This window comes from Monopterus albus, unplaced genomic scaffold (assembly GCF_001952655.1).
Source record: "Monopterus albus unplaced genomic scaffold, M_albus_1.0 scaffold14.1, whole genome shotgun sequence".
NCBI classification, from domain to species: Eukaryota; Metazoa; Chordata; class Actinopteri; order Synbranchiformes; family Synbranchidae; genus Monopterus; species Monopterus albus.
This window is the reverse complement of record NW_018127894.1, coordinates 2,845,180-2,866,067: the sequence shown is the minus strand read 5'-3', so window position 1 is coordinate 2,866,067 and position 20,888 is coordinate 2,845,180. Positions and strand designations below refer to the sequence as shown.

Genomic DNA, 20,888 nt, shown 5'->3' with positions numbered 1-20,888 from the left:
CAGTCTGGCCATTCTAGCCAGATTTAATAGTGGAAAAAGGCATGCTATTGTGCTGTGTTTGCTTGTTGTCACCTAAACAATGCCAGACACTTAGAGACAGACAACCACATGCACTCACAATCACTCCTGTGGGCACTTTAGAGTCGCCAGTTAACCTAAGCTGCATGTCTTTTAAGTGGGAGGAGGCCAAAGCACCCGGGGAGAACCCATGCACACTCACTCCTGTGGGCAATTTAGAGTCACCAGTCAACCTAAGCTGCATGTCTTTGGACTATGGAAAGAAGCCGGAGCATCCAGAGAGAACCCACGCAGGCACAGGGAGGACATGCAAACTCCACACAGAAAGGCACCAGGTCAGCCGTGGCTTGAACCCAGAACCTTCTTGCTGTGAGGAACCATCCCGCCTGCCATTGCTGTCTTTTGTTGTGAATGTCTGAGGTTGCAGGCTCTGCTGCCTTTTGAAGCTGCAGTTTAGCCTGTTGGAGCTCTTTTTCCAGTGTACATCTTTTAATGAATTCGTCATTCATGTCTTAGATTGCCATCGTTTCAGACAAAATTTCATTTTATTTACTCATCTAGTTCTTTATATTTTCTAACGCCATCCTGGATTTTTTATCCAGCTGGACCTTCAAATTACCATCCTATTTTTCCTTGAGACTAATGAAGTTTTTTGTGAGCGTTTTGTGATCGCTGACACATACAGTATCTGTAGATCCTCCTTGAAGCACAGCTCCCGTGTCTTTAGACAGTTGACTGAGGCTTCCCGCTCCTCAATTTTTGAGTCACTGTACTTTACTCTGTGTTTGAGATTCTGGGAGGTCTCATACAGTCTCATATATCTTTGCCAGATGTCTTTGCTGTCAAAAGAAGCTTTCATTAACTTGATCGATTGTTCTGTTAATTCATCTTCTTGACATTCAGTTCTCTTTATCAGACCACTAAATAACGCCTCTAGTTTGCCATCATTGTGATTCACTAAATCCATATTTTGTTGAATGGTTTTTTTGTTGTTGTTGTTGTTGTCGTCGTCGTTGTTGCTGGCTATCTTCTTATCTTGGGTTTGAATTAGTCTCTGATTTGTGTTCACAGTGGCTTCAGGTTTTGGGGACCAGAGCAGCCTCTTTTTTAAGCTCTTCTATTGTGTGAGTTTGACTTTTTAATTTGTCTTCCAGTTTAATTTGCAGTTCCATGTTAAATTTTTGGACATTCCTTAATTCCTCTCTTTTATCAGTATATTCCTTCAACAGGTCTTCTAGCCTTTCCATGTCCTGTTTACTTTGCTCCTTCATTTTGACCAGCTCTTCTTCTTGATGTCTCAGCTGTGTGTCTTTTTCTTGGTTGATGGCCAGAATATTCTCAAACTCTGCTTTAACATTTTTGTTCTGTTTGACCCATTCTTTCTCCAAATTTTTGTAATATGCATGGGTATCATTTATCTTTTCCTTCAGATCTGCCACTACCTTGCTGTGCTCAACTGCTGGCTTTGTCCTGTAATGTTGAGATTTCCACAAAAAGCGTTTTCTTATCACCCTGGCACTTGTGTAATTGCTCTTTGGCAGCTGCTAACTCTTTTTGGAGAGTTTGATTTTGAATCTGGAGAGACAATATCATCTCGCTTTGAGATCTGCTGTTGTCCATCCAGTATTCATTGCATTGTTCAAGTTGTTTTTTGAAAGTTTTGATCTGCCACTCAAGGTGTTTCCTGGTTTGATCTTCCATTTTCCTAAACCTGTCGTAATGAGTCAGTATGAAACACAGAAACTACTGTGTAACTGTTGCTAGTACCGTGTCTGTGCAGATTTTCAGTCATCCAGGTCATAGTAAGCTGAAAAAAATCAAATGGACTAGATTTCTAGGTTGAAGACGTTTCACCTCTCATCCAAGAAGCTTCATCAGTTCTGAGAGTCGTGTTTGACCTAGAAATCTAGTCCAGAAGTTTTTTTCAGCTGTTGCTAGTACAGTGGTGTGAAAAAGTATTTGCCCCCTTACTGATTTCTTATCTTTTTGCATGTTTGTCACACTGTAATGTTTCAGATCATCAAACAAATTTAAATATTAGTCAAAGATAACACAAGTAAACACATCATGCAGTTTTTAAATGAAGGTTTTTATTATTAAGGGAAAACAAAATCCAAAACTACAAAACCCTGTGTGAATAAGTGTTTGCCCCCTAAACCGAATAACTGGTTGGGCCACCCTTAGCAGCAACAACTGCAATCAAGCGTTTTCGATAACTTGCCATGAGTCTGCCACAGCGCTGTGGAGGAATTTTGGCCCACTCATCTTGGCAGAATTGTTGTAAGTCAGCCACATTGGAAGGTTTTCGGGCATGAACTGCCTTTTTAAGGTCATGCCACAGCATCTCAATTGGATTCAGGTCAGGACTTTGACTAGGCCACTCCAAAGTCTTCATTTTGTTTTTCTTCAGCCATTCAGAAGTGGACTTGCTGGTGTGCTTTGGATCATTGTCCTGCTGCAGAACCCAAGTTCGCTTCAGCTTGAGGTCACAAACGGATGGCCGGACATTCTCCTTCAGGATATTTTGGTACACAGCAGAATTCAGGGTTCCATTTATCACAGCAAGTCTTCCAGGGCCTGAAGCAGCAAAACAGCCCCAGACCATCACACTACCACCACCAATATTTTACTGTTTGTATGATGTTCTTTTTCTGAAATGCGGTGTTACTTTTACACCACACATAATGGGACACACACCTTCCAAAAAGTTCAACTTTTGTCTCGTCTGTCCACAGAGTATTATCCCAAAAGTCTTGGGGATCATCAAGATGTTTTCTGGCAAAACTGAGACGAGCCTTTATGTTCTTTTTGCTCAGCAGTGGTTTTCGTCTTGGAACTCTGCCATGCAAACCATTTTTGCCCAGTCTCTTTCTTATGGTGGAGTCATGAACACTCACCTTAACTGAGGCAAGTGAGGCCTGCAGTTCTTTGGATGTTGTTGTGGGGTCTTTTGTGACCTCTTGGATGAGTTGTCGCTGCGCTCTTGGGGTAATTTTGGTCGGCCGGCCACTCCTGGGAAGGTTCTCCACTGTTCCATGTTTTCGCCATTTGTGGATAATGGCTCTCACTGTGGTTCGCTGCAGTCCCAAAGCTTTAGAAATGGCTTTATAACAGAGTTAAGTTATGTTTTGACAGGGGGGGGAAACACTTATTCACACAGGGCTTTGTAGTTTTGGATTTTGTTTTCCCTTAATAATAAAAACCTTCATTTAAAAACTGCATGATGTGTTTACTTGTGTTATCGTTGACTAATATTTAAATTTGTTTGATGATCTGAAACATTACAGTGTGACAAACATGCAAAAAGATAAGAAATCAGTAAGGGGGCAAATACTTTTTCACACCACTGTACATTGCTGTTAATTTGACAAAAGAAAAATGTTTGTCCTTACAGTTCGAGGCTAACGTCTTAAGGTAAGTTTTGAACAGGCAGTTCAAGCAAATGTGACGTTGATCTGGACATGATGTCATCACACCTGAGGCTCCAACACATGCGCGGTATAGTTCATGGAGCAGTTGTATCGAAACACTGTGCTGAGGCATGGCTAGTGATGTTCAAAGCGGTTGAGTGCTTTGGACATCATAGGAATCACCTGATTGGTTCGGTTTGGTTGTCTTGGCTCTTTGGGAGAGCTGAGCTGAGCCTTCGAAACACATAGAGACTGAGTCGACAGAGATTTGGTTTGACAGTGTTGCATTCAGAACTATAACATTACTATGCCATGATACTCAGAGCAAATGAAAACAGTTGTAAGTACTGTAATATGCACATTGGTACTGATGATGGATCACGGAGTGTAATAGCTAACGTTACTCAAATAGGTGAAACGACCACGAAGTAGTGTGTTTGGAGCTTGTGGTGCATCATGAAAGCTATAGTCTTACAATAATGTAGTGTGGGTTCAATTCCCAACAGAGCTGAGTGTTATTTAGCTCATCGATTAAACATTTGAAATGAGATCACATTTGCCATTTAGCCTACTGAACACCCATTATTCAGCATCTTTTAAGCTATTGGCTATTTAGACTTGTTTTAGGATAGAATATAATTCATAGCACAAAATGTCAGGCTAAGTATATAACTATAGCCTACTTGACAGTTTCTATATTTGTAGACAGATACCACACAGTAATGTAACCACCAAAAAGAAATACATGCGAGGCAAAACTGCAGCATTTGGCAGCACAGTGGTCCACCAGACTCCATCCAGGTGGAGTCGAGAGGCATGGCCTCTCTGTGTGACTGTTGCTTTTTAGCTCATGACCAAGTCAGCTTTCATGTAACACAAAATGAAAGGTGAAGTGAAAGAATTTCTTTGATAGCCATCCAGGTACTGTATGTAATGTAGTATTAACACTGCACAAAGCGTTTCACACTGTACAAAAAGGCCCTACTCTGTACAGTTTCTTTGTGTTGCCATGGAAATTTCCACTGCCAGCCAGGAATGAGACAGCGCATGAAGGCGGTCGAGAGGCAGGTTCATGGAATAAGGGAATATGTGTTGAATTTTTTTTTCTTTGACTGACTCAGTCCAAATGAAATACAGCTGTTTATAGACACTACACCAGGCTGCCCCCATCTTTTCCTTTTCTTGTCTTCTCCCTGTTCCTCTGCCTCTGTCTTTCATCACTTTCACAACGATGAGCCAGTAAACAATGAAACAGCCGAGTAAAAGTTCACTTTGGAGTGTCTGCTGTGTAGCTCTGGAGGTAGAGTGGGTTGTCCACTAACCGCAGAGCTGGTGGTTTGATCCCCAGCTAGTGATTTGTGAGGCTGTATTTAGACAGTAGTGCCTTGAGTTAAGTACTAATGTCAGTGTGCTAACAATTACAATTCTAACGTGTTAATGTATAGCAAATAATGTTAACTATGAAGTTATAAATAATAAGAAAAGCCAACGAACATACCGTAGATGAATTCAAGAGCTATTTAAATAAGCACAAGTTTAATGCCTTTACACCCTTATCAGGATATCCTTAAGGTGTATTACTAATATTATGTTTTTTTTTGTTTGTGTGTGTTCAATTTATGTATTTATTTAGTTATTGTATATTCTTATGTTTTGGGAGCAAAGATTTCCTGTGGCTTTGCATTCTTTATTTGTTGTACATATCTGAAGATAATGTTTTCTAAATAAAAAAGTAATGTTAACTATGTTTGCTGGCCTAGTTTAGCATGTTAGTATTTGCTAATTAGCACCAAACACAAAGTACAGTAGTTCTGCAGGTGCTATGCCACTATCTGACAAATTAAAAATATGACCTAATGAACATACTAGATGAAAGGTTAGGGGTTCACTAAAGTTATCACAGTTCATACTGTGAGGTAATGGCAGTCTGTCCAGAAGGTGTTGAGACATTTTGCACATAACCATAAATATCAGCTTCATAGTGGCACTATGGGAAAAGAGTATCACAGAGACTGTCCTCCTCTAAACTCCATTGGTCATTAGTGTAAGCAGCTTATACTTAGTTGAAGTAACATTTAGCAGTGTAGCAGTGTGCTTCAGCTTCAGGTTTTCCACTAAATGCTCAAAAAATGTTTAAGTTCAAATCTTTAGTGGTTGCAGTATTCATGACGATAGCAAAGGAGGAACTAAATCCCTGTAAAAGTACTGTATATGGGGCTGCAGGGCCATGTGCACACACAAGAATCTCACACAAATTGAAAAGAAAAATGGAGAAAGTCAGTAACAAAAAACAAAACCTAAAGACAGTGAAGTAGCAGACTCCAAAAGCCCATAAATGACTTTATAAAAACATGCCAAAACTACATGGTACATGGTTTTCATTTGACAGCAATAATATGTAACGCACCATACTTCTGCTCTTCCTAGAATTTTCTGGCATTTATTTACCCCATGGGGATTATAAGGAAGCATGTTGATTGGGATGTCCTGGCTGCTGTCCAGCTTCTCAGCTCACAACAACCTCAGTCCTCACTGTGTTTGCATCAGACCGTTTGATTTAGGCATGTGTGTGTCAGTCAGATCAGGACATCTACCAGTCAAAGCATGGACACACTTTCATCCAAACCTTTGACTGCCAGTGTATGTGTCATGTTTATACTGTATACTGCACAGAATGCAAAAGGTGACTTTTGGAATTTAAGGCTTTGTTTGTTTTTTCTTTTCTTCAAAATTGAGCGTCCAATTTGTCATGACCCTTGAATTTTACATTACTGCTTTGGAAAGAATTTACATGACATGTTGTTGCTGTAGCATCTTTGGATTGTCATCAAGATATTAGACATTATCTGTTCAGTCAGAAATTGTACATTATTTTTTTTACCATAATTATCTAGACATGAATCTATAGAAGGAAGCAGGACAAAACAAGTCATCAAAGTGTTTGCTAGACCTACTTGTCTCACATCTTGCACAGCTATAGAAACCCAGTGGTTTCTGTGTAACAGAATAATAAACTTTATTTAGTTATTTTACCATCATAAGCAATTTATTCCATGATGGGGAAATATGTTGACTGTGTTCCAGGTCAGAATCTCAAAGGTGACTGAGCATTTCCCATTGGCTGCTTCTTTTACATGGTGTGATGTTGTTGTCCTTTAAGCAGCGTGTAGTCAGGACCAGTGGTGGGAGGGAGGTGGGTTCTCTGATGGCGCTCTCCACACTGGCTCCCAACATGAGGCTCTTGGTACACACAAAAAACAGTGGTCTACATATTCATGTCTGCATCTATGGCTGGGCCCCTTTGTGATGTTTGCACAGATGTGTGGGTTCAAAGGCAAGAGGCCAAACCTCCAGTAACCCTCTGGTGGTCATGGCCCACCCCTGACTGGGAAAGATGGAGCCTCTTTTGGCTACAGATTGTCCCATGTCCCATCATGGACAGATCCTGGCCTCTGATAAAGTTTAAGAGAAGAATGTTAGTCCAGCTGGGGAATTTTTATAGCTATCCCTAGCGGATAAACAGTCTTATACATAATGCCAAGGCCAAGGTATATGCTTTAATGATATCATGGGGCTTTAGAGAATGACATGACCAAAAGGCATTAGCTGTTGTTAACAATACTGCTTGTTATTTAGGGTATACAGTGTTATCGTAACTAATACAACCAGTCAGAGTGAAAATAATACCCAAGTTGTAAATGTTATTTGAAATTGTTTTATTTTTGCCTGGGCTAAAACCATTTATTTTATGACCTTCCTATCTGATAAAGTATTAAAACACAAATCCTCTCTTCCTATATAATCTGATTTAAAGTTTGTACCATCTTCACAATAGCCTTTGTTGTCTGTTGTGAATATACACCAGCTGCACCCTCGTTCTGCTTGCTAGAGGCTTCTTGGTCAGTTGTGAGGAAATGAAGTAAACATCCTGCCTTTAGTAAAATGTTTAGTGTTGGACCGGACTAATGAACATCTGTGACATGAAGGACCAAAACTTCCACTGTACCATGGTTGTAGGTAGAATGCCAGTGAGGAATGACTGACAGGGGGAATGACTCTGTTTTGTTTTGGTTCCTCTGTCATCTGGATAACACATGTGCAGCATTTTTAAAGTTTAACAAGGAGTCATCTTGCCAGTTCAAGGCTGCACATGGCTGAAGAGCGGCACAGTGTGTTCCACTTTAGACATGTAGTGCTAAATGTGGTTAAGAAATGGAAAAAACAAAACATCGTTTTGAATGAAAACTTTGGGCTCATTTTTATTAACTCTCTGCTCCAGTTACACAATAAGAGAGTTACTGCTGCTGCTCAGCACTGCCTTGTGTTACTAGAATGAGACTTGTATACTGTAGTGATTTGTGACACATTCACTTGTATGTTGCAGGTATTCAGGAGGGTACAGAGTGCACCAAGTGTAAAAATGACTGGGCGTTAAGGGCAGCTATTGCACTCCTCTATGTGCTCTGTGCCCTGCTCACCATAGCAGTGGCTGTCCTTGGATACAAAGGCAAGTGAAAATTTCAACTAAAGACCCTTCTTGTATGATACTGTATAAGACATTCATACTGTTATATTTCTACTGTTCTATGTTTCTACTGCTGACCTCGGAAAAAAATTAAAGTATAGTCTTACAGTTGGTGCAAAGTCACTCAAATATGAGGATACGGCCAGCATTATTGCATAATGTTCCCATTGTTGACAAATCCTATTACAAGATCAAAACTGACATGTTTGTCTGTTTCTCGGTGCTTTATGACTTCCCCATTTCACACCCATTCACTGTTACTGAGAACATCAATCTTTAAAAACACAATGATATAGTGTTATGTTAAAGAAAGGCTTATGGATTTTTTAGAACAGCCGGACATTGTAATTTTTAACAAATGTTAATGGGGACTGTTTTCAGCTGCAGTTTAATGTGCACATGGCACTCTCATTAGTGTTTCCGGCAGCTGGATGGTGTGTATGTTCATGTAAATAAAGGAACATGACATCCAGTGGCTCACTGATATGTTTTTGGACCACGATGAAACTCTTAACAGCAGAGGAATAATCTTCTGTACATCAGGTTTTGGCTATATAGGCAATATGTTTTTTTTCAGTGGTTTGGGTCTTTTCATGGGATTTGTTGCTAATAAAAAATATAGAATAACACCAAACTTTTAACAGTTCTCTAGTATCCCTGGGTTCTTCAAAAGCTACAAAGTTAGATTTCATCAAGGAACAGTATTCAATGTTTAATTTTAAAAACCTTTAAAAATTAGTCTATTTAAGTTATCTAGCCTCAATAGTCACCTGGTAACAGTATCAATTAAGTCATGTTGCTCTCATATGTCTGCATTGGAAGATAGAAATGAGTCAATAAAATCCCTTAACATCATAACTGCCACATCACAACTGAAACATATAAGCAAGGCAGCTTTATTTATATAGCACATTTCATACACAGGCAATTCAAAGTGCTTTACATAGGCAGAAAACAGTAACAGCACTAAAAACAATAATAAAGAAAATGAAAAATGAGATCAAATATGTAAAATAAAAATAATTAAAGTAAAAGTAGACTGTTTTTAGTAGATTTTCCCTCTTCGTCCCCTTTCTCCCATGCGTAGTCTGTCTCTGTCTTTGTCTCTGTGTCAAAGGGGTTTAATGAAAGTCAAAAAGTTGTGTCACAAAATTTACCACCTGAAGAAAGTCACTTGATGGTATTCATTGTTTCCTCTCCACTAATCTGGTATCTTTTGGAAATTAGTCATACATATTAGTTGTGCACCGCTACAACCCATTATTGCTGTTTCAACCAAGGCAGTGATGTAAAATAGAAACAAAGTAATTCAAGTTATTTCAGAAGTAATCAATATGGAATGTACTCTGTGTATTGTCTGGTTGTACACATTTCTCGCCCAAATCAATAAAAAAAAACATATCCTTGATCAAAACATTTAAACACAAACAAGTCATGCCTTGTAAGTGCTGTCGGGATTGTTTTGGGTTCCTGCTTTGGGGTCTGTGTTAGTGTGAAGTGCATGTGATTTTGATGGTTTGACTCTAATGTCTACCAGATGAGCAAGCAAGTGAAAACTCTGGCTTAATAACCCAGAGGAGATTTTATGGTTTGGTAGCAATTTGCTGTCTCATGAACCACAGGTTGGCTCACAAACAACTGCAAGTGTCCAAAATAGTTTATGAGAAAGCAATGTGCTGGATTCTCTATTTTTGTCGTCTACATATATCTTTTATACGTCATATACTGTAGTTTACCAGCAAACATAAAGGCAGTTTGCACTAAACAACATATTTCTTAGTTTTGACTCTTTAAGTTTCGTAGCATAACTCTGTTCCAATACATTTTGTTAAAGATTAAGAGCATTGTTTGTGTTAGCTGGTGTGTCTCTAATTGTCTGCTCCTGCAGCATGGATCAGCATTAATCTGCTTGGCCTCACCTTGGGTAACTGTGTAATTATGGTTCATACTTGGGTCACAATAGGCAACCAATAAGCCCTGCTCAAATTAGCTGCGTTATATAATGTCGTAGCATAACTCAGTATTTCTGTACAGAGTTAGAGTTTAGCATTTCATTTCTAAGGGAAGGAGAAGGTGTAGACTCCAGCTGCATCATCTAGTTCTAGCATTTGGCCAATAGCTTTTTGAAACTGGGCTCATGAGTTTTTGTTTGTCCCAAGTGCATGTTGTTGTTTCATGTTTTTGTTACTTCTGGAATGATAACAACGAAAGCCCACATACTGACAGAAAAATAAACACTGGGGGAAAGGAGGTAGACTCTCACTGCAGATGTGAGGAGCAGCGACAAAGTGGAAACAGTGTCCTAGTGTGGTATTCATTATGTCTGACATTGTTTATACCAATGAAGTGGAATTTGTGAATGCACTCTGAAAAATGAGAGATACAACAGATACACAGCTGTGTGGTTACAAAAATCTTCGAAGACTCTTCACCCTGTTTAACGTCCTGTGTTCAGAATTACTGTTTGAGTTTCCAGTTATTTACTGGACAGGTACCAATACAGCAGCGCCCTCTGGTGTTTAAAATCAGCCGACTAGCCTCATCCTTGCAGAGTTATCTTGAAGGCAATGCTGCCACACTGCGTGGGCTCAACCAGTCCTTGAACTCCTACAGTGGACTAATTAATGACCTTCAGACAGACACCTCATGGCTCCAATCAGAGTTACAGGGTCAGGTCAAAGTGCAGACCCAGACCCAGGTTAGCATTAATGCGCTAAACATTACCCAGTTTCAGCAGCGCAGTCTGCTCAGCACGCTGCAGAAGACAGTTGAAGACGCAGGCCAGGCAGTGCAGAAACTCAAGAATGACTATCAGGGTCTGCAGCAGACAGCCAGACAGACCCAGGCCGACACAGAGTGGCTAAAGGGAAAGGTCCAGAACATCCATGTTTTGGCAGCCAACAACTCAGCCCTGGCCCAGTCCAATGGGGAAGCTGTTGAGGATTTGGGTGCTCAGCTCAGCACACTAGCCAGCCAGATCCAGAACACCTCAGCCCTCACTGAGGGGCACGGCCAGAGCTTGCGTGAGCTGATGGACCACCAGCGAGACCACGATAATGCCACTTCATCCAAGTTTGATGAGATGGAAGCACGGTTAGACAGACATGAGAATGACATAGACCGTGTGACTGGAAATGTAAGCTTTTCCGCTCAGCTCCTCGGTACCATCAGCTCTAATCTGAACAGCCTGAGGTCCTGTGCTGAGACAGTGATGCTACATTCAGATCTGTTACTGGGGCTGAATAGTAGTGTAACTGAGGCCAAGGCAGAGAGTAAAGAGCTGCGCACCCAGCAGGATGAACTGGCAGCCAGGTTGGACAGAGAAGTCAACAACCTGTCTATGGTGATGGAAAAGATGAAGGTGGTGGACAGCAAACACTCACTGCTCATCAACAACTTCACCATCCTGCAGGGTAGGAATGCCCCATGAATTTGGTGTGCATCCTAAAAAATTGTCACATACTGTATGTTTTAAGTCGTAAAATGATTCATTGGTCTGATTTAATTCTTTAAACAAACACATAACACACTTGTCCAGATATTATTGAAAGTTGTGACATGCAGATTTAACTATTTAAGGTATTACTGTGTATACAGAGTACATTTTTACTAAAATAAAAGTATCTCATGTCATCTGGTAAACTATTCAAAATTCTGCTTTTCCACGCAGTGACAGGAAGAAACATATCTGACTGAAATTATACCTCTTCCAGCCTCTAGCACGCTGCTGTATCTGCAAAATAATATATAAAAGTACTCAAGTACAAGAAATACATTTCTTCTGACACTGTGGAGGCATGCAATGACCTCAGCATTAACAATACATTTGACATATATAGTCCACTCATCTGCTGCTATTATGTTTCAGGTCCACCGGGTCCAAGGGGCCCCAGGGGTGACAAGGGTCCTCAAGGGCCAGTGGGCCAGCCAGGACAAAGGGGTGATAAAGGAGATAAAGGGATACCAGGATATGTGGGACCTAAAGGAAAGAAAGGTGATGCCGGACCACCGGGTCCATTCGGTGCAGTGGGTGCACCTGGGGCTCAGGGTCTTCCAGGGCCTAAAGGTTCGAGAGGCTCTGGAGGTCGATCTGGAAACACTGGTGATAAAGGTGACCCAGGCCCTCCAGGGCTTCCTGGTAGGGAAGGACCATCAGGGTCCCCAGGACTACCAGGGCCACCAGGGCCCAGAGGAGAAGCAGGACCTGTAGGATTGGAAGGGCATGTTGGACCCATGGGCCCTCGTGGTTCTCCGGGGCCACCAGGACCACCAGGACCACCTGCTGTCCATATAATACCTCCTGAGCCCACTCAGGTCTCTGAACCCCCCAAACCAGCAGAACCACAAATCTCTGCATCCCCACAGCCCCAGCCCCATGTTGCAGTGCCCGGTGAGTTAATTGGTTACATAAGTGTAGAAAATAGATATGTGGCTCAGCACAGTTGGTGCCAGAACAGATTAAGCAGAGGGTTCAACAGGTTGTCGGGGAAGGGGGGGCAGCGCAGTGTGCTGTTGCTTTATGCAATGAAAAAACACATACGGCATCTCACATACTGTAACACAGTATTACACAGCACTGCAGCACCACAAGGTAGCATTGTTGCTCAGGAAGCCTAACCACACAGACTACTGAACGAAATACAAATGCCGTCCAAAGGAGCATGAACCATGATACCTTTTGTGAAAATGGCTTTTTCAGTGATTATATGTGTAGAATATCACATTCTGGTAACTAATCACTCCAGGTTGCCCACCTGAGTTCAGAAGCTTTGGAGACAGCTGCTATTACTTCTCCTCTGGTTCTCAGAGACTCAGCTTTGATGATGCCAACCAGTTTTGTACCAACAAGTCCTCTCATATGCTCATTATCAATGATGATGAAGAGCAGGTAAATTAAAGGCCCAGATATTATCTTTACTATTATTACTGTATTACTGACATTAAAGAATGAAGCAAACCACTGAAAATAAAGTGGCTGATTTGTTAGTTGTGAACTAATTATATTGGCTGATTTGTTAGTTGTGAACTAATTATATTGTAATTTATCTGTTGCTCTTATATCTGCAGCAATTTGTGAGAACTGCAATTGCAGGAAAAGGTTATTTCTGGCTGGGCCTGACTGACAAGGAGGAAGAAAATATCTGGAAGTGGGTGGATGGAACCATACCTGTGTTCAAGTGAGTTACCCCGCCATATTGGTTTCACAGAAAAGTGAATTCATGCATTTTAGTGATTCCTGACTCGATGCCTTGCTTAATTCTGCTCAAAACAACAGGTTTCTGTGATTATAACTAACAAACACTTTGTATGATGCTTGAACTTCATGAACTACACGTTGTTCATGTTGCTGCTATCAGGAAGTGGAAGCCTGGCCAGCCTGATAACTGGACCCATGGCCATGAAGATGGCGAGGATTGTGCCGGCCTTATCCATGATGCCAACTGGAATGATTTCTACTGCACTGATCACATTGGTTTCATCTGTGAACGTGCCTCTTGACTGTCAGTAACTTCAAACCTTTCTGAATTTTGAAATCTCTTTATTTGTGTTTGTGCATGATCAAGCAATGCTTTATTCTATCTCTCAATATTTCCAGACTTTTCTTCTGTCTGTGTCACTGAGTTCATTCATTCCTACTCCATGTGTAAATCTTAGCAAGCACCTCACAAATATATAATTTCATAAAAGAAATGAGCATTGCTCAAATAGGAGTAAACAGTCCATTTGCTGGGTAATATTTTCTGTTGTCAATTGGTGCTCCAGTGAGCACCAATTTTTAAGACACCAGGATGATATAAATAGGACTAACATGGATCGGGTTCTGTCTGAACCCGACTTGTGCCCAAGAGCGTGGCGTCTGAACCTGACAAGATAGTAATATATAATGTCCAAACCAGACTCGAGCCCAGTTGAGTTTGTACAGTGTTTTTCCCCTTGTCGTTAAACAAAGCAGACATTTGAGCACTGCACCGGTCTAACCTAAAGTTTTACCTATGTGTCTGAACCCAACCCAGACCCAAACATAATTTCTAAATTTCTGTCCGAACCCAGCCTGAATCCTTGGGTACTGCCAGGTCCCATCAGGTTCAGTTCGAGTATCCATACTCTAGTCCTCACCAGATGACACTTTGCATAGTTGCCATGAAAATGTAGATAGACATGTTTTTGTGATTCTGACAATAAAAAATATTGCTAACCCTGACCTTTAAGAAAGGCAGATCTGATGTCTGAAATAGGATTCCCTCTGTGGCCCTAATATTCTATCATTTTATATATAGCCTTATAGTCTATGGGAAACTGTAAATTATCTAATGATAGCAACATCATCTAAAAGTCATCATTTATCCAAAATGATTGAAATTAATGATCACAAACGTTTAAACAATGACAGTGGGTCTAATTATATGTGATAACAATGTATAGTGTGCAGTGAAATAACTATTGGTTTCCGTTTGTGGTGACTGCTGACTGACATAAGGGATGAGATTAAATAAATCCTGGAACTTAGCCTGGTCTGGAGCAGGCTAGCTCCACAGAATAAATCTCCATGGTAATTTATACCATAACATCCTGCCGCCATCTAATCCAGCTTTAGTGCAACCGGATCACGGATAAATTGAGCCAGGATCACCAAGATATCCCGGCTTAATCCCTTATCCTAGTTTTGTGCAATAGGCCCCTGGTGTTTAAAATCAGCCGACTAGCCAAGTGCAGGCATGTTTACAATTTAAAGTCTGAGTATCTCAGTCTGACCTTTGTTGAAACTATACTCAACTAAAGTTCACAATCCACAGGAAATGCACTTCCTGTGTTAGTGTCTTGGCATCAGTGATGGTCATGTTCTTCTTACCAATCAGTAAAGGAGTACACTACATCAGCATCATAAAATTGTCTGTTTAACTTAATTAATGCTTTCTACCTCTGCATGTTTCTATTTACATTACACCTTTTTTGTTTCTGTTTTTTCAGTGGTCCAGAGAATGGACAGCGTCACAGAGGGAATACAGAAATATGGAGGCAAGATTGATGCTGTGGAGACAGACTTAAAGAAACTAGGTAAGTGTCATTAACGCAAGATTAGATATCAAATATGCATAAATTGAACCTATGATAGCTGTGAACAAAATTTAGGGTGTTGAGTACACAAAGATGCTTTTTGAATGTAATGTTTACCATGTTTTTCTTTTCAATTAACAGAAATATGTTTGTGTCTACCTTTTAGATGATCAGGCAGAAAGGAAATCATTTAATGCCACAAGTGAAATCAAGACTTTCAAGTCCAAACTGGTGACATTACAGAACCAGCTGAATAACATTACCCTCAGGGCAAATAGAAACAAGGAAGTTCTGGATGGGCTTCAGATTACAGGGGATGACATGCAAAACAGCCATGCATCCTTGCAGAGTTATCTTGAAGGCAATGCTGCCACACTGCGTGGGCTCAACCAGTCCTTGAACTCCTACAGTGGACTAATTAATGACCTTCAGACAGACACCTCATGGCTCCAATCAGAGTTACAGGGTCAGGTCAAAGTGCAGACCCAGACCCAGGTTAGCATTAATGCGCTAAACATTACCCAGTTTCAGCAGCGCAGTCTGCTCAGCACGCTGCAGAAGACAGTTGAAGACGCAGGCCAGGCAGTGCAGAAACTCAAGAATGACTATCAGGGTCTGCAGCAGACAGCCAGACAGACCCAGGCCGACACAGAGTGGCTAAAGGGAAAGGTCCAGAACATCCATGTTTTGGCAGCCAACAACTCAGCCCTGGCCCAGTCCAATGGGGAAGCTGTTGAGGATTTGGGTGCTCAGCTCAGCACACTAGCCAGCCAGATCCAGAACACCTCAGCCCTCACTGAGGGGCACAACCAGAGCTTGTGTGAGCTGATGGACCACCAGCGAGACCACGATAATGCCACTTCATCCAAGTTTGATGAGATGGAAGCACGGTTAGACAGACATGAGAATGACATAGACCGTGTGACTGGAAATGTAAGCTTTTCCGCTCAGCTCCTCGGTACCCTCAGCTCTAATCTGAACAGCCTGAGGTCCTGTGCTGAGACAGTGATGCTACATTCAGATCTGTTACTGGGGCTGAATAGTAGTGTAACTGAGGCCAAGGCAGAGAATAAAGAGCTGCGCACCCAGCAGGATGAACTGGCAGCCAGGTTGGGCAGAGAAGTCAACAACCTGTCTATGGTGATGGAAAAGATGAAGGTGGTGGACAGCAAACACAACTTCACCATCCTGCAGGGTAGGAATGCCCCATGTATTTGGTGTGCATCCTAAAAAATTGTCACATATGTTTTAAGTCGTAAAATGATTCATTGGTCTGATTTAATTCTTTAAACAAACACATAACACACTTGTCCAGATATTATTGAAAGTTGTGACATGCAGATTTAACTATTTAAGGTATTACTGTGTATACAGAGTACATTTTTACTAAAATAAAAGTATCTCATGTCATCTGGTAAACTATTCAAAATTCTGCTTTTCCACGCAGTGACAGGAAGAAACATATCTGACTGAAATTATACCTCTTCCAGCCTCTAGCATGCTGCTGTATCTGCAAAATAATATATAAAAGTACTCAAGTACAAGAAATACATTTCTTCTGACACTGTGGAGGCATGCAGTGACCTCAGCATTAACAATACATTTGACATATATAGTCCACTCATCTGCTGCTATTATGTTTCAGGTCCACCGGGTCCAAGGGGCCCCAGGGGTGACAAGGGTCCTCAAGGGCCAGTGGGCCAGCCAGGACAAAGGGGTGATAAAGGAGATAAAGGGATACCAGGATATGTGGGACCTAAAGGAGAGAAAGGTGATGCCGGACCACCGGGTCCATTCGGTGCAGTGGGTGCACCTGGGGCTCAGGGTCTTCCAGGGCCTAAAGGTTTGAGAGGCTCTGGAGGTCGATCTGGAAACACTGGTGATAAAGGTGACCCAGGCCCTCTAGGGCTTTCTGGTAGGGAAGGACCATCAGGGTTCCCAGGACTACCAGGGCCACCGGGGCCCAGAGGAGAAGCAGGACCTGTAGGATTGGAAGGGCATGTTGGACCCATGGGCCCTCGTGGTTCTCCGGGGCCACCAGGACCACCAGGACCACCTGCTGTCCATATAATACCTCCTGAGCCCACTCAGGTCTCTGAACCCCCCAAACCAGCAGAACCACAAATCTCTGCATCCCCACAGCCCCAGCCCCATGTTGCAGTGCCCGGTGAGTTAATTGGTTACATAAGTGTAGAAAATAGATATGTGGCTCAGCACAGTTGGTGCCAGAACAGATTAAGCAGAGGGTTCAACAGGTTGTCGGGGAAGGGGGGGCAGCGCAGTGTGCTGTTGCTTTATGCAATGAAAAAACACATACGGCATCTCACATACTGTAACACAGTATTACACAGCACTGCAGCACCACAAGGTAGCATTGTTGCTCAGGAAGCCTAACCACACAGACTACTGAACGAAATACAAATGCCGTCCAAAGGAGCATGAACCATGATACCTTTTGTGAAAATGGCTTTTTCAGTGATTATATGTGTAGAATATCACATTCTGGTAACTAATCACTCCAGGTTGCCCACCTGAGTTCAGAAGCTTTGGAGACAGCTGCTATTACTTCTCCTCTGGTTCTCAGAGACTCAGCTTTGATGATGCCAACCAGTTTTGTACCAACAAGTCCTCTCATATGCTCATTATCAATGATGATGAGGAGCAGGTAAATTAAAGGCCCAGATATTATCTTTACTATTATTACTGTATTACTGGCATTAAAGAATGAAGCAAACTACTGAAAATAAAGTGGCTGATTTGTTAGTTGTGAACTAATTATATTGTAATTTATCTGTTGCTCTTATATCTGCAGCAATTTGTGAGAACTGCAATTGCAGGAAAAGGTTATTTCTGGCTGGGCCTGACTGACAAGGAGGAAGAAAATGTCTGGAAGTGGGTGGATGGAACCATACCTGTGTTCAAGTGAGTTACCCCGCCATATTGGTTTCACAGAAAAGTGAATTCATGCATTTTAGTGATTCCTGACTCGATTCCTTGCTTAATTCTGCTCAAAACAACAGGTTTCTGTGATTATAACTAACAAACACTTTGTATGATGCTTGAACTTCATGAACTACATGTTGTTCATGTTGCTGCTATCAGGAAGTGGAAGCCTGGCCAGCCTGATAACTGGACCCATGGCCATGAAGATGGCGAGGATTGTGCCGGCCTTATCCATGATGCCAACTGGAATGATTTCTACTGCACTGATCGCATTGGTTTCATCTGTGAACGTGCCTCTTGACTGTCAGTAACTTCAAACCTTTCTAAATTTTGAAATCTCTTTATTTGTGTTTGTGCATGATCAAGCAATGCTTTATTCTATCTCTCAATATTTCCAGACTTTTCTTCTGTCTGTGTCACTGAGTTCATTCATTCCTACTCCATGTGTAAATCTTAGGAAGCAGTTCACAAATATATAATTTCATAAAAGAAATGAGCATTGCTCAAATAGGAGTAAACAGTCCATTTGCTGGGTAATATTTTCTGTTGTCAATTGGTGCTCCAGTGAGCACCAATTTTTAAGGCACCAGGATGATATAAATAGGACTAACATGGATCGGGTTCTGTCTGAACCCGACTTGTGCCCAAGAGCGTGGCGTCTGAACCTGACAAGATAGTAATATATAATGTCCAAACCAGACTCGAGCCCAGTTGAGTTTGTACAGTGTTTTTCCCCTTGTCGTTAAACAAAGCAGACATTTGAGCACTGCACCGGTCTAACCTAAAGTTTTACCTATGTGTCTGAACCCAACCCAGACCCAAACATAATTTCTAAATTTCTGTCCGAACCCAGCCTGAATCCTTGGGTACTGCCAGGTCCCATCAGGCTCAGTTCGAGTATCCATACTCTAGTCCTCACCAGATGACACTTTGCATAGTTGCCATGAAAATGTAGATAGACATGTTTTTGTGATTCTGACAATAAAAAATATTGCTAACCCTGACCTTTAAGAAAGGCAGATCTGATGTCTGAAATAGGATGCTCACCTTACAAATTTTCTCCTAGACAAATGTTTTGAAAACATGATATCCCAGACGCAAGAGGACTGATTTTGACATAGGGTGCTGTGTTTTGAGATTTAAAAGAATATACTCACAGACTGGATGTACTATTAATAACTGTTAAAATTCAAAACTCAAAAGTAATACTTCAGGCACATTGTGGAGGTGTTAAAATTATCTTATGTATTATTGTTTTTGTTCTTCTCTTCATAGTGGACGTTCCAGCTTTATAGCATCTATTTAAGATGGTGTGAGCTGTCTGTGGGAGAAAGGTGAAGAGTGCTGAAATGGAAGTTGAAGATGTGAGGATAATGAAGGACACAAGGAGGAGCACTAGGTAACTAGAGGACTCTGATAAAGCCAGTCCAATCCAGCATCACTGAGACTTGGACTGATCTTTGTTTTAAAGGCACTTTACAACACAGTATGGTGCAGAAGATGGAAGAAGCACAGAGCCAGCCCACTATGGTATGTGTACTGGGAGAAACAAAAGAATGTAGTCATTTAATTGGGCTATACTAAGTCATTATTTAGTGCAGCCACTATTGTATAGGTGTACTGTATCTGTAAATAATTTTTCACAAAAGCTACATTATTGGTTGGGATTGAATTTCATATTGTTTCATTTTTTTTTGTGACTTTTTTCTTTATGCCACAGATTCAGAACTGTGATTTGACAGTGCTGCTAGGAAAATGATGAGCACTCACTCACCATTAGTAAATGACTGCACACTCAGCTAACAAGTACAAATAAAGCTAGTTGTGTGGTTGCTGAGTCAGCAGCATCCACACTACGGTATCCTGCTCTTTATTAGTATTCTTCTGTACATTTTTTGCCGCTGAATAACTCCAGCATACTTTCAGCTAGAAAAACCATTCAAATATCAAACTGTTCAAGGACATTATGGCATACATTCAACTTTTTGGTAACATTTATTTAAAAAAAATCCCATTGAAAAGAACAGGAGAGTCTTGAAATCTTCACCCTCTACTGAATAACTCCAGCATACGTTCAGCTAGAAAAACCATTCAAATATCAAACTGTTCAAGGACATTATGGCATACAGGGACAACAGCTTTTTCATATCTTTAACGGTTTTTGACAACGTTTATACCCCCTATGAGTGCCCTCATAATGAGGATGAATATCTTAACAGGTTGGCATTTATTATGTCATTTATCCAGGATAATGGATCTACATGTGTGTATATGTTGGAGACTTGAAAGCTGAGATTGGTGACACTCAATCAGTGTTTGGAAACCATCTAATGCAGCTCTTGCCTAAAAATAGTTTCATTTACAGCATATTAGTGACACTTGGCATAGCATCTTGGCTTGATCACTGTATCAGTAAGGCATGCTCATATCGATTTTATTGAGATCAATTATGATTAATTGTATACCTGTGAGTATAGTCTAAGTTCCTACTTATGTCAACTCTACTTAAATTAATGTTCATAAAATAAACAACTGTACATCTCCTTGATGCTAACAAAGCAAAATAAGTTTCCAAACCACAAAAGTAGTCCCTTCTATAACATAAATATAAGTGATATTTAACAAGTAAAAACATTAAACAATTTGTTTGATGCCAACTTGATGGTGTATTGTGGTGTTTGCTTCGCATTTTATGTCTTGTCTTAATTTGTAATTTCATTTAAGTAATTATATTTATAATCCAAAGGTGAATTAGTATTTTATTTTGCATTCTCAGAAGTTTGGTCTATAAAGAGTTGATGTACAGTGTTGATCATGATGATCACTTGATCAAACAAATGGCAATGAAGGGGACAGACCCTAGTGGCAGAATAGTAAAGAAATACAAAGCCGTTTAGGTGAAATGGAGTTTGTTCACTCTGAGTTCAGGGAAAGGG

General features: G+C 41.0%; 1 protein-coding gene across 2 annotated transcripts in view; it reads left to right on the top strand.

Moving 5' to 3' along the window:
* colec12 (collectin sub-family member 12) overlaps nt 1–20,004 on the top strand; it is a 30,300-nt gene extending 10,296 nt beyond the window's left edge. For both annotated transcript variants that reach the window (XM_020591484.1, XM_020591483.1), the window contains 8 exons: nt 7,813–7,935; nt 14,923–15,009; nt 15,176–16,204; nt 16,655–17,176; nt 17,532–17,674; nt 17,822–17,931; nt 18,112–18,255; nt 19,228–20,004. In XM_020591484.1, coding sequence (XP_020447140.1) covers nt 7,813–7,935; nt 14,923–15,009; nt 15,176–16,204; nt 16,655–17,176; nt 17,532–17,674; nt 17,822–17,931; nt 18,112–18,253 — 2,156 coding nt within the window. In that variant the 3' untranslated portion in view covers nt 18,254–18,255; nt 19,228–20,004. The remainder of the gene's footprint in view (nt 1–7,812; nt 7,936–14,922; nt 15,010–15,175; nt 16,205–16,654; nt 17,177–17,531; nt 17,675–17,821; nt 17,932–18,111; nt 18,256–19,227) is intronic.
* Nucleotides 20,005–20,888: the final 884 nt, after the last annotated feature.